This window comes from Dipteris shenzhenensis, chromosome 24 (genome assembly GCF_047967505.1).
Source record: "Dipteris shenzhenensis isolate YYH24624 ecotype China chromosome 24, Dip_SZ_1.0, whole genome shotgun sequence".
Classification (NCBI taxonomy): domain Eukaryota; kingdom Viridiplantae; phylum Streptophyta; class Polypodiopsida; order Gleicheniales; family Dipteridaceae; genus Dipteris; species Dipteris shenzhenensis.
In genome coordinates this window covers 44,416,048-44,430,924 of record NC_141619.1, presented here as the reverse complement: position 1 = coordinate 44,430,924, position 14,877 = coordinate 44,416,048, and the positions used below count along the sequence as shown (strand labels likewise).

At 45.7% G+C, this 14,877-nt stretch overlaps 1 protein-coding gene across 1 annotated transcript in view; it reads left to right on the top strand.

Moving 5' to 3' along the window:
* The window catches only part of PYD2 (pyrimidine 2), a 112,364-nt gene that overhangs the window by 14,212 nt on the left and 83,275 nt on the right, over positions 1-14,877 (top strand). The window contains exon 2 of the mRNA XM_087395715.1: positions 3,637-3,792. Within this exon, the coding sequence (XP_087251841.1) occupies positions 3,637-3,792 (156 nt within the window). The remainder of the gene's footprint in view (positions 1-3,636; positions 3,793-14,877) is intronic.

Genomic DNA, 14,877 nt, shown 5'->3' with positions numbered 1-14,877 from the left:
CCCTCTCTCCCTTTCCCTAAGAGAGATGGAACTTCCATTCTTCATCCACAGTGGGTCTCTTCTTTCCACTCTTATGGTGCCCTGCCTTGATCCCTTTCATGCATTAAAGTCCCCTGCCAGCATGATTGCATGGTCTTTAGAATACGCAGCTATATCCTCCCCCAAATGCATGCAGGGGTCACCTTGTGCTATGCTTCTGTTGTGTTTGTATATGGGAGATTTGTGGGCCAGCAAAATAGCATGCTGCCAGTTGGATATTCCCCTCATTTGTTCCTATCCCCAACCATATGTATTATTTATGTGTGTCTTCCCTTATGACCTCGATTCTATTCTCCCAAACTTTCCGAATGTGACATGCTATCCCCCTAAAGCCCCTTTCTCCTATGGATTTTCTTGGGTTCCATATTGATTTCTTGGAGCCTCACCCACAAGGGAAACACATACTCACTTTATACGGGTGCTTCGGGCTACAAATATGCAATGGCCCCTCCCTTTTCGGAAATGCAGGAGGCCACACAAGAGTTGCTTTTGTCCTTGTTACCCTGAAGTTGGGAGTTTCATAGATCCCGATAAGTGTCGAGTGGAATTTAATGAATGCTTTGTATGAATTCTTTTCTTGCTATACAATTTGGTTGAAGTTAATCCTTTCATGCAAGAGTATCTGAATTCATTTTTCATCTTTCTAATTGTTACCAGAGGCCTTTGATTGTTTTTTTCCATTTTGAAATCAAACTTAATCAGATGGCTTCGTCATTGATTGAGTATGCCATTATTCATCCATTGAGTATGCCAGCATTTATTTATTTATTTATTTCATAATAATATCACACAGACAGGGTTTGTGCATGGCAAAAGTATTTTCGATAATATTTTCTCATTTTGGGAGGCCTCAGAATGTTCCATGCAAAGCCGCCAGAGGATGGCCATTCTACTCTTGGACTTTGAAAAAGCTTACGACAGAGTAGGCTGGGATTTTTTAGAGGGTACTCTTTCTCGCTTTGGTTTTTCAGATGCATGGATTAGAGGAGTATCCTCTCTCTACAGATCAGCCCATAGCCAGGTGCTTATTGGGGGGGTAAGAGGGGACAGATTTCAGATCGGTAGATCAGTCCGCCAGGGATGTCCTCTTGGGAGCTCTTCTTCCCGGCGAGGAGGAAGCCTCAGCCCATAAATATCAGCTTGAGATCCAAGGTAGATACTCATAGCTTCCGCCACAAACAGAAAAAGAAACGGGGTGGATAGTGAGTTGGCAGATGACACGGCTGTTTTTTTGGATGCCTCCCCCAGGACACTCACTTCCTTCCGAACAGCCTTGGATTTATTTTGTACGGCTGCAGGTGCACACATTAATTGGCATAAATCCAATGGTTTTTGGATTTGCGATGATGACTCCCCAGATTGGGGTAATGATATTGGTTTCACTTGGGTACAGAGGGGTGTCTCCGTCATATATTTGGGCTGCTAGGTTGGGGTGGGCATCTCTCCTTTACAACAGTTTGCTCCGGTGTTGGAGAGCATCAGAAGAAAGCTCCTTTTCTGGAGCTCAGCCAAACTTGACTTGGCATCTAGAGTGGTGGTGGTTAACCAGGTTCTTCTAGCCACAGCTTGGTTTGTATGCTCTTGTTGGTGCCACTCTAGGGATTGTATCACTCAGCTCAAGAGGCCCGTATGGAATTTTTTATGGAGTGGTCTAGATGGCACAACTGATGTTACAGCTAGGGTGGCTTGGGAGACCTTGATTCTTCCTACAAGAGAAGGGGGTTTGAATATCATTGATGCGGATCTACAGTGCAGAGCTTTACTCTGCAAGGTTGTTGTGAGAGGACTTATGCCAGGACAAGAGCCTTGGAAGGACTTTTTTATCAGACGCATACAGTCTCGCACACCCACTTCAGGAGATGATTGGATACATAGTACCAGATGGGTTTTCACCACAGCCCACCTCAGATCTCCTTCTTCCCCTCTTATGGTTGCTATACTGAAAGCATGGGCCACTTCAAGAGTACTCTTCGCAGGCCCATCCACCCGTGAAGAGATTGAAAGGCAACCTATCATATGGAACGACAGTATTTTGGATGAGCATGGCAGACCACTTGGAGCTTCTCTTTACATGCAGTGGCCCAGATGGGAGAGGGGCCTTGCATCTACTGTGGGAGCATAAGCCTTCAGGAGGCTTCCTGCAGACCGTCAGGCCCAGGTGGTTCATCATCTCAGAGGGAGTGCAGTAAGAATTCAACAGACTGATGCAGCCTTGCCCTTGAATTGGGTGGACACAGATGACATGCCTATTACTTGTTCCACCTGGATGGGGGCATTTTCCAGATCGGGCATTCCTTTGCAGGTGATTGCTTTACGGAACACACATGGGGATGCCCTAGTCTTTGATGTTTCATCGAGGGGCAGGCTGTCCAAGTCCACAGATGATATATTACTAGAGGTACCGTTTCAGCCAGTTAGGGTAGTGGGCTTCATGGAGCATGGCTCTCTTTCACAGTGGTACTTGGATCCTGACCCGCTAATTATTACCCTGGGCTCATGGAGACTGTGGCTCTATGGAGGTGTCCCAATTAAGTTTTTGCAGTGGGACCTTGGGGAATGGGAATGGATAGATGAAGGGCACCGAGAGAAAGGCATCCCGTTCTTTCGTTACATGGTCAGTAATGCCAGGAAATTCCAGCTTAGCTGTAGGGGTTGGAGGCCCACTAAAGCTCCTCATTGGGAGAATTATCAGATTTCTGTAGACTTGCAGAAATTTTTTTGGCAAAGGCTTTGGAAATCCCACCGGAATAGAAAAATCACTCTCTTCTTTTGGCTTTCTATTCATGATGGGATAGCAGTGAATCATTGGAGATCCAGGTTTGGGGCTGACCCTACTTACCCTCGTTGCCTTTCTGCTCCGGAGACAGTACAACACTACCTTTGGCATTTCAAATAGGCGAGAATCATATGGAAGGGGATTGCAAGACTTTTCAGCACTTTTGTTCGCCTCCCCTTCTATATGACCTGGGGATCAGTGGCTTGGCTCACTCTTTCAGGGCCCCAGGTTTTCTTCGAGAGACATGACTCGTCTTGGGCTCTACACATCCAACAACACCTTGTGGAGTCGTGCTCTTTAGAGGATGTTCCGGCCACTCTCTTCAGGGCTGCTCATTCCTCAGTTGACTCTCCATGGGAGGTTTTAGCTAGCATTGCAGCATGGCACATTTGGAGAGCCAGATGCACTGAGGCTATGGAGGGTTCACAAGTTCACCCTTCTCAGATCTTGGCCAGTACTTGGACAGATATGGTACACACTCTGATGGCCATATGGGCGACCATGCAAGAATCCTCTCTAGCAGCCTCCTCCAGGAGAGTTACTTTTCTCAGGGATTGGAGAGACTCTCCCTTCCTTGCTGAGACTTCTACAGGGTTGAGTTGGCATTTTCAGCCTCAACCTTGGTTTCTTTCTACCTCATTTTTCTGAGGTGTTTTTATTACATGCCTAGCATGATGTATTTCCACTCAGAGCTTGCTCTAGCGAGTTTCTTTCTTTCTTAATAGAAGTCTCTTTTTTGCAAAAAAAAAAAAAAAAAAAGAAATCTCTTCTATTTTTTATGTATTTTCTAATTAATTTCATGAATCTTTTAAATTTGCCAGGTTTGCTCAGTAATTGATGATACATGGTCATCTCCCGAAAGTGTGCCAGCTAAACTTTTGATAAAGGGGGGAATCGTTGTTAATGCTGACAGGCAAGAAGTAGCGGATGTTTACATCGAGGATGACATAATCATGGCTGTTGGACCAAACATTAAGGTACAACTTTTAAATAAAAATGTGTAGCTATTCCATGCGTACACAGTGTACTTAATGCTTAAAGAAATCGTTGTGTTTTTTTTTTGTTTCATTCATCAAATGGCCTGCTTGAAATTTCCATGTATTTTTTTAAAAGTTTGTGTAGGATGTGGATCCTTGCGCTTGTTGGAAATTTATTGTTTTTGTTATGGTAACACTGTCACTTATGTAGGAGCTGATGATTATTGTGCTTGTGAGAGATCACCAAAATAGCACTAGAAGCATATGCTGATGCCACAAGATTGAATTCTCTCAAAAATGAGCTCAATACAAACTTGCACAAGAACGAAGCTCAAAGCTGAATCTATAGGTAGTGCACAAAAGGGCATCAAGCTGGGTCAAAATAGCTGCAAGTACAAGGAGGAAGGTTCTCCTTCTTGATGCACTTCAATTGGAGATAAGTGGGTATGTAGATGGGATACTAGGTTGCGGGGCAGCCAGAAGAAGCTGCCACGTGTCGTCGAAGGAGAGCACTCAGTACAGGTGTCCCAGACTGTGCCCCACAGCTGTCCTACCTTTTCTTGCCATACATATAGATCTACTAGTTGTACTATTTGCTTTGCATCTTGATTGAAATAACCAAACTATACAAGGCATGGACAAGTGCAAAATAAGGCTCCCTCAATGTGATGAGAAAAACGACTAATAATTGTCTTGGTCATATGATGGACGAGTGGCTGGGACCCAGGGGAAGGAGTTATGGATCTTCCATGGAGACACCGCCACCTTCCAGCTGGCTGCCTTGTGAGAGAGACGAGGCCTGCCATCTTGTCCCGGCAATCCATCATCTCTCATCTATCCCACCTTTTTGATTTCGCTCAGAGCTCGAACCTCAAAATTCCATCGCTTTCGGCACCACTGTTCACCGAAATTCCCTAGGGGGATGCTCAATGGAGACTCAACCTCCTCATTATATCCAAGGTACATCAAGGTACACATTTGCATATGGGACTAAGTCCCTCAATATTACACTTATCATTATCACGAGGGGTGAGACTCGACACCTCTCTAATACCTCCGATGAGCTGAAATTCCCTCAAGTAGACATTTTGGACAGCTCAGCATCAAGAGCGAGTGCATGGGTGTCGTGATTCTGGCACATGGGTCCATCAATAAGTACATCAGCTGCTGCCAGTCTTTGCACCAATCACGAGGTCCGCACAGCATCAACTATGGATCACCACATTCTGCAGCCATAGTCAGTCTCTACACTAATCACGGGCTGCCATATCCCACAGCCACCGTTGCCAATCATGCATGCACATGCGTCAACCATGGGCAAGGATAGAGCAATAGCACAATGCACAGTTTTGTATGCCTTGACAAGTTTACCTAGGTAGGATAGCTGCCACCCATCAGCCGCGAGCAGATGTAGGACATACTAGATGCCACGTTGGGGTAGGCATAACTTGCCACTAGTTGACAAAGAAGAGCACTAGGTACATTGGGTCCCACACTTTGCCCAATAGCCATGCCAAAGGCCACTGAGCACAGAAATTCCTTTGGGGGGGGGGGGTTGCTCAATGAGGACTCAACATCCTCATTATATCCAAGGTACGTCAAGGCACACATTTGCATATGGGACTAAGTCCTAACTATTACACATGTCATCATCAGAGGGGTGAGGCTCAAGGCCTCTCTAACAAGGCTCCCATTATATAGGGTTAGTAGTTGGGGTGGGGGGGCATCCCTTGTTAGTCAGACAATAAAACCCCAATGAGGTAATCAATCAACATGAGATAAGTAGGTATGGAGAGGAGGAATTGGGACCCCACTATATAATGCCACAAGTGGCCAGCCTTGTAGGCACACACTCACGAGCCAACCAAGTAAGCCCTTCTCACAAACATGCTAGACAACCTATAATGGTCCAAGCCTAGGTGTTAATTGAACAGCCAGCCAACCAGGCCTTAGGTCCTACATAGGGCTCTTTGTTGAGCCACCTTGAAGGTGGTCCCTTATCCCCAATAAGGATGGTCCTTTTTAGACATTTCGGGGAAGATCCTACTCTATCCCATGTTTCTTGGCTCTCCTCATACGGGGCATGTCAAAATTGGGTGTCACAAGTGGGTTAAGGTCATGTTGATAATGGACTCCCACTCTATGACTAATCATTGAAGACCAATGCCTAGTAGAGAAGAAGGTACTCATACTAATCCCAATAAGGCCCCTTTGTGAAAGTGACAGTGCAGTTACTGTGATGGAGAAAGATGCAAGCTTGATGTTCTTGCTTTAAAAGTCTAAACTGCTTAGGGACCTTGATGTGCTTTGTGTGAGCATAGAGAAATGAATTCTTTGCAAACAACAATGTAACTATGGTTGTCACTTTCTAAATTTTTTGGAGGATCCTGATCTACTCCCATCTCCTCGAAGATCACATATAGCAAAATGCGCTGGTGTGTACTTTGCATTTGTGCTAGGGTAGATTGCTTCTTGCTCATCCAATAGTAGCGACCTTATCTGTACATGAAGCAATTGAAGTTGAATGTCTCAAATGTGTGGCAACTACTCGATTTGGGTCACAAAAATCACTCAGAGTTGTACCCAAAGTGTACTAGATGGTGTCCTTGATGTATTTAGCATCCACATTCTGGCTTTCCAATGTTTTGGCTCAATTGAATGGAGAACTAACTCTATACCTCAACCGTGTTAGTGATGTGGGATTGTGTATTGGATGAATAGTACAAGCCACAACCAGCTTTAGTTAGTTAAATGAAGAGGTAGAGGTTAGCATTTGTGGAGCCTCAAATCAATCTTTCAGAATTTCTCATCAATAAGCATACATGACCCTGTAGAGTACCTTTCGAGGTTTGATCACATTACTTCATGCGCTAGGTTATTGTACATAGAATTCTTTGTCTAGCTCACCATTCATACAACCATCTCCTAAGCAAGCCAATGATGATGTGTAACTTGTGGACTGATTTATCCTCATGGTTGGAGCAAAAGTCTCATGGTAATCAAACCTTTCCACCTTTGCATAGCGCTCATTTGGTCCTCATGACTTGTGCTGAGGCTATCCTTTGGTTGTGCTAATAAATCGTGAACCTATCCTTTGGCTCTAATCTATATCTAAATATGCAGGAAATATCCTATCAACCTTATTGCTTAGCTTATTCTTTCACATTGTCAATACTTTGAAGTTCAGTGGTTTGGTGAGAACATAACAAGCAGATCATCTGTTGAAAAATACATCTTCACTTCCTTTGCTCGAACCTTTTCACAAAAAAATGATAATGAACCTATAAATTACAAGGAACTACCAAGTGGTAAAGAGATTACACAAATCAAACGATGTAAGGCTCATAAGAAGATAATCTTCTCCAAAACAAACACGTATGGTCACTTCCCCAAGGCCTCTCCACACCCCATCATATGTGGGATAATTCCTTCTGTGCCATCCTCCTTAATCCCCATCTTGGCCTCTCCTACTCCATTCTCCACAAGGCCTATAATAGTTTCCCCCAATGCTAAACGATTCACTGAAGGGATAATGAGTACAACACCCTCTGTGAGTCATTTTCCATCACATGAATAATAGTCTCTCATGTTGCTGCATACATAAACAATGGGTTGCTTTAGAGCCTCTTTTGGGCCATCACCACATCCAAATCACACATGCACACATTTAATGCCCATTAACTCCACAAGAATTAGGCGAGCCTCCTTGCTCTAGCCATCACCCCACACAAATAATCCCCTTAATCCAAATCTAAAACTCACCATTACATATGTGGCAACATAATCCAACACAATAAACCCATCCATCCTTCTGACAAACCCGTGGAGATGACGGACTGTAACAAATGGCACGTTAAGCTTCTTGCCCAATGCCATGACCTATGAGATTAAATGCTAGCACTATCTACCATCATAGGCACATCAATAATAACTTAGAAGCCAAAGCTTTTGTCGTCATGTGCAATACCACTCGTGTCTCTTCGTGCTTGCTCATGCTATGCCCTTTCAGCTCGTTGCTCAAGCTCGCCATACACCAAGCTTTCTTGCTGCTAGCCATGCTTGCCATCCCCACAGCTAACTAATTCACAATGTCGCCATGCGTCATCACGTGCATCTCAGTTAATCTCTGCAATCTGGCATGACTCTTCATCACCATACACTAGGCTTGCTTGCCTGGCTGCTCATAACCTGTCATCGTGTATCTAGTATAGTTTTGCCCAAAGCCTATCGCCATGCCTTCGCTAGTCAACCAACACTCAAGCTCACAGCTGCCTCACCGAACCATGTCATGCTCTACTCCAAACGAGCCACATAAGCAACGCTATCACCAGAGCTGTCCATTATCAAGTGAAGTCCATTGTCGGCCTGTTAAGCCATAACTACAAATTTGGGAGGTGGTTGCATGCAGGAGAGATTAGAGAGGGAAGAGAAAGGTGAAGCGGAAGGGAGAGTAACCAAACAGAAGAAGAGGAGAGAATACAGGGAATGCGAAGGATGCAAGGAACATCATAGAGGAATGTCTGGGGATGAGGGGCAGACTAGGAGAAAGGAAGGGATTTGGGCTGATAGAGAGGAAGAAGTGACGAGCTGAACTGCCACTACAAGCTCTCAAGGTCAAGAACTAAGAGGGACAGTAACAAGGGCATCCTGGGCAGCAGATTGAGTAGCCGAGATTGGTAAAGGTTGTGAGGCACAAGCATTTTTGGAAGAAAAGGATCTCAAGGAGGAACTAAAAGAAGCAACCAAGGCTGTGAGGTAAAAAATATGTAGGCCATACGCAGAGAGAAGAGGCTGGCCACAAAGCATGAAGGCAAGACTGCTCCAGGGAACAATAGCCATTAAGCTGGAACAGCTTGCATCAACTGCATGCGAGGTATGACTCTTTCCTTTATACATGGATAATGGTTTAGCATCGATTGTCAAAACAGCAGCCTTCTATCCACTTGCTTTTGGTGCTTGTATAGATGATTGGTGATTGTTCCGATCCAACATTTTTGAAAAGAGAGTCGTGCCATCTCTTTGAGATCCCAATTCCGGGATTCTGTCCCTTCAACCTCCACTGCTCCAACTCCATCGCCACTAGAAGGGGGGGGGGGGGCGCTTTCCATCCCTTTGCATCAGCAAAAACAAGAGGGCTTGCTCCTTCCCTCCCGTTGTGCAACGTCATGAAACAAAAGGTGGTGTGGGGAGGGGCTGCTGCCTCCCTCCCCCCTGCAGCATCTCCAAACACGCTAGCCCTAGTGCTACTTTTCAAGGGGAAGTGAGAGAAAGAAAGAAAGAAAGTTTAATAAAGTCTTCGGAAGACCGATGGGTCTATGAGACTGCGAAAAAACCTGAATACAATGGGCTGTGGTAGTGGAGCTACTTAATGAGCATGAGGAAGAGAGGGGAGGATAAGGTGGGAATGGAAGGCTAAGATGGAGAGGGAGAAAGAAAGAAAGAAAGAAAGTTGTATTAACGTCCAAGAGAGGCCTCGCGTACCTATGGGACAAAGTACACCACAAAGAAACCTCATACAAGCCTCAATGAGCTGGAGTAAAGGGTGTGCTAGGGCCCTATGCTATGCTAAGTGAATGAGCTCAAGCAAAATCAAATACAAACTGAGAGCTGGGACTCAAAGCCTAACCTTGGCACCGTGGTGGCTCTTTGGTGAGCTATGAAAATATATCGGATCTACGTTTGTTGAGCTGTCTCATGCTATGGTAGGGGACATGGTCTCCTTGATCTCTGAACTCGCTAAGCTGTGTCCAGAGTAACTCCTCGTCTCTAGCGGTCTCCTCTGAGGAAAGCTATGATAGGTCGGATCTCAATAGTGTGTGCTCTAGTCGCTCTCCGTGTCGCGTGTGGTCTCTGTGTCCCTCTCTTGGTATCACCCTGTTGGCTCTCTCTAGTGATCCAGACTGCTCTCATATGAGCTAGCTCCTCCTCCACTCTGCGGTGCCCTGGAGCTGACTCAAATGCATATAGAAGTCTGTGACGTGTCACTGTGATCAAGTCAGCCTCTGTATCTTTTGTCTTGGTCACCTCTTGCTGCTCTCTAATATGTCGTAGTAGTATCTCCCTTTGTCGGCACATCTCAATCAGATAAGCCCAATGCAGACCTGGGCATGGAAGTGGATCAGCCGTGAGAGTGGACCGATCCCCTCCTGGTAGAGATAGTGGTATCGCCTCCAGATCTCATAGTAGGTTGGGCAAGCACATAGAAAATGCTCCTCTTTCTCGACCATCCCCAATGTGCATAGCATGCAGATCCACTGCTCTCTGGGTATACTTGTAACTCTCCCCGCCTCAATCCTCAACTGATGGAATGAGACCTGCATCTGTCCAATGGTGATCCTCAGTGCATGTAAGACTCCTTTGTCCTCGAGATACTGGGGTTGGATGATGAATCACTCCTCCGATGCTCTCAGGAAGTGGTCACGATAGAATTGGATCTTGGTGGGGAACTCCTGGTCCTCCCCCATGTCCGAGATGTGTGGAGCTAGAGCAGATCTAACGGTATGATATGGTTAATCTCATCTTGTGGGATCGACTCAGGTGGCGCGCCCATGCTGTACTGAAAGGAGGGAAGTCTATCCATTGAATACTATGCCTGGAAAACCGTGTGGATATACGCGCATAACATGTGTCTGACCCTCTCTTTGCTAGTCGTTTGGATGCTAGCCTTGGTAGTCTCCAGTGAGGTAATGCCCAAACTCTGTGGATGAATGTCACTTTCTGAAAGATGGCATCAACCTGGAGAGGTGTCATGGCGAACTCTGCCTATACTATCTCAAGTGGGACTGAGGGCTTTCTCTGAATCATCATGGACCCAATAGTCACTTGTAGCTGCTCAAATCTCCTCCAGTCTGTCACCGGGAGATCACTCCCTCAAAAGGGTGCTGCATACATGGTAGTCGTCTGCACTAAAGTGTGAAAGTGTGCCTGGAAACACTATCTCTAGAGTCAAGCCAAAGCTATCTGCCCTTTTGTGAGTTGTGCCCTGGCTACCTGAGTCATTATGAAGATGGGTTCTATGAAGACTGCTCCCAAGTATGTGTAGGACTGCACTATCTCCACTGGCTCACCTCGGTAAGTGAAGCTATGTCTGTGACGTGTTGAAGAGCATAACCTTGGTCTTCCCAAGGTTGAATATCAACTCTCCCTCCGCTCCTCCGCCGCCCTACCCTACCCCTCGTCCTGCCCTGCCCGCTCCCCTCCGCCCTGCACCCGCTCCTCTCTGCCCTACCCTGCCCCTCTGCCTTTCCGCCCTGCCCTGCCCCTCTTGCCCCTCCGCCTCTCCGCCCTGCACCCGCTACCCTCCGCCCCCTCTCGCTAGCCTCTCCGCCCTACCCGCCCCCCCTCCAGCCCTCTTGCTAGCCTCTCCGCCTTGCCTATCACGGGGGCGTGAAATTCTAAGTACTTTCATGTACTACAAGACCGTGACAACTTTGGTTTTAAAAGTCCAAGCATGGGCTTAATAATGTGTAATTAAACGCGGCATGGTGCCTAGCACAAAAATGATCATGTCTTGCCTTTTCTTGCAGAGATCTTTGAAGGATGTAAAAGCAGTCTCTTTAGCAGTGCACAGGACCCCCCCTACGCCCCCCATGCCCAATTCGTTCAGACCACCATAACACATTCAATTTAATCCATTCTCTGCTGCAGTGTTTCCATGCACAAACAATAAGCTTTTTTGTCTGTCCTCAAAACAGCCAGGAGCAGAAGCAATCAGCACTTTGTCTGTCATCAGCAGTACCAACTTCACATAAAGAATACCATCCTTACAATTCCATCTTCACAGCGCAGACAACACTGTTGCAGTTTTGCAAGCCCCACAAACGAGAAAAACTATCACTGCCCACAATTAGGCCCAAAGGCATTCCAAGGAATTAAAAGAGTGGTTGTTGGGAAATGATGATGTGGCATTTTTAATGGGCCCCCTAGAGGGCCATGTACCTTCAGTGGCCCCCCCTAGAGTTCCAGGTGGCTCTAGTGCCTTCTACATGCTCCTTTGCCATTCCTGGGCCTTCCTGGGCCTTCTAAACTTCACATGTGTGGTTTTCTCTCTCATCTTCTTCCTTTGTTGAGATTTTGGACTGGTTTTTCAGCCTCCTTCAGCTGAATTCCGTTTTTCTTCATAACTCCTCACCCGTTTGGATTCCTCGACTTCCATTTGGCCCGATGGCTTCCCCTCTGCCTCCCCTTCGTAGTGATATGCTTTTCCCTCCGTGCGTTTGGTAGAACGGGCAGAGCTGAGCACTTCTTTTGCTGGTCGAATTTGCAAAAGTGGCTTCTTCTGGACCTTTTTGCTTCTACCGCCTCTTGGGCCTCTCCTCTTGCAAAGCTACAGCTTTCTGTTGAATTTCGAGTGGTCCCACGCGCTGGTTGACTGGTTTTTCTCAGTTTTGGAGGACTTTCCGGCGATGAAACTTCTCCAAAACCTTCTCAATGCATTCCTCTCTGAAGCACTCTTCTTTTGAGCCCAAGAACTCCCATTTTTTCGCGACAGAAGTGCTTCTTTTCACATATTTCAGTGGAATTCTTGTGGTCGGCTCTTGTAAATGCTCTTTCTTCATGCCTTTGCACTCCTCTTTGGCTGAGAATGCAATTGGGCATTGGCTACTATGTCCTCTTGGCAATTGAGGACTTGGTTCGAGTTTTCAGGGCTTGGTGAGTTGTGATTTTACTGCTGCAATTTCTTTTTGCCATAAGCTATTGGTTGGCCTCGTGTGCCGCCTCTTTCTTGGCTCACAGGTGCCCAAGCAGTGCTACATGAGTCATTCTTTGGTTGGGTACTTTGCTGATTTTATTTTGGAGCTTTGAAAAGCTTTGTGAATGCCATTTGGAAACCACTCAAAGAGAGTGCAGCTGGGGTGCAGTGTGATTGCATCTGGACAGCCAATGGAATTGCACTCGGAAAAGAGAATGCCTTTGGGTTGAGCCTATGGGTTAAGTGCACTTATGTGATGGTGTTCTATGCTTGAAAGCCTTGCGAAGGCTTAGTGAATTGGGGCTGCGTGCTCAGGTGCAGGGAAGGTCTCCCAGATGCAACTTGTAATCATTTCACTGTGAAATATAAAGAAATACCAAAAGGGACGCCACGGTGTTTGGGGCCAATTGGGTGCACTTGTCTATGTTTGTTGAGCAGAGGCATTCTAGCCTCCATCCCTTTTTGAGTGGTTTTGTTTGTGAACAAATGGGTAAATGCCAAATGGTGATCATGCAATGGTTAATGGCTGTGATATATGCTTTGTGAGCTGTAAATAAGTGCTAAAGTGATTAAAGGTTAAGTTCCACTGCCCTCTGAGTGATTAGAGGCCGGTTTCATTGGTTCCATTGCCAGGATACCACACACTCTTTCTTAAGAGGTGGCCTCGGTAGTTTGGTAGAAGGATATCTTTGCTGCACTTTTTGACAGCTGAATATTACAACCATAAACATGGTGAGTACCCATGAGCAAGAGAGCTTCACAACTCCTCAAAGGAGAAGGCAGGAAAGCCTTGATGATCCAGCTAGTGTACAGCTGCAGGGAGCCCAACAAATGCCTTTTGAGCAGGCCACACATGAAGCTACAACTGAGCTCAACGGTGATACTAGTTCTAGCAGTGAGTCAGATGATGCTACTATGTTGAATACACAGCTTGCAAGTGCAGTGACTACTTTGACTCAGCTGGCTCAAAATTTGGCTCAGATTGTACAAACAAATGCCAAGAAGAAGAAGAAATCAACAAAGCACAAGCACGGAAAGAGTGAGTACACACATGCATCATCTTCTCATGGCGGACCGCACACTCATGCATCAGTTTCCCATGAGGGACAGCCATCAAAAATGACTCAGAAAGTGACTTCCAAGAGAGAGGGATCACCCAAAAGAGCACTTGAGAAAAAGGTACCAAAAGTACAGCCAGTGCAACAGTATGAGCAGCCAGCACAAGGCCTTGGTTTGGGTACTTCTACTCCTCAAAATAATAATGTGCAGTCCATAAATGTGGCTCAACCACCTCAGCCATATTTGAGGCAGCAACCTGAATATTTTGGTACAAATTCTATCTTTGCTGCTATGTTGATTCCACTGCCAATTGGGCATAGAAAGCAAGCCATGTATGACAATGTGGGAATGCAGCTAGGCATGCAAGCCACATCATATGCTCCCATGCCTAATGTTCAGCCAAGCATGGCTCTCCCTAGTGAAGGGAATGCTGCAAATATACAACCATCTTTGGGACAGCCAATATCAAATGTATATAAAGAATTTAAAGATGGTGGTTCTCATGTCAAGTTTTATACATATAATGGAGTACAGGACAGGTACAAAGCCCTCACATTCCTTCAACAGTTTGATGCTGCATTTCTTGGGGGTTTGTTTACAGAAGCATCCAAGATGAGGAAGGTCGCCACATTTTTGAAAGGCAATGCACTTAAGTGGTACACCAACCTTATGCTTCATGGAGATGCACCTGCTACTTGGCTGGAATTTAAGCAACTGTTCTCTTCTACTTGGCTTACTCCAACTTTTGAAGTTGAAGTACTTTCACACTGGCATGACTTGTCATACAAACTTTGCAAGAATCTTGATGATTACACCCAGAGGTTTTGGGATGTTTTGCTGCCATTGAGCTCTTACAGGCATGTTTCTTTGAAAGAGCAAATAGAGAGGTACTGTTGTGGATTGCCTAGTGAGCTACGTGATTATTGCATTAAAACCAAGGTGGGTTCTATGACTCAATTAATTGAGAATGCAAGGACAGCATATGCATGGATGTAGGAGAAGAATTTGGGCTTTATGGACAGCAAGAAAGAAGACAACAAACGGGCTGCCAAACACCAAGACACACCTATCACTCCTATCATTGGCAAGTTGAGGATGCATATCCAGGGATATCAGGATGCAGAGGACTTCTACATTATGCCTTTGCTAGAGTGTGATGCTTTGCTTGGGATGCCTTGGATGTACAGGGTGGGGGCTGATGTGCAGATGAGAAACAAGAAGATTTCTTTAACTCATAGAGGCAAAAATCATGTATTTGATGTAAAGTTGAAAGGGGAGTCCATCCCTGTAGGTTCAGCTTCTTGTATTTCCAATGTAATAAAGCGTCATATTTC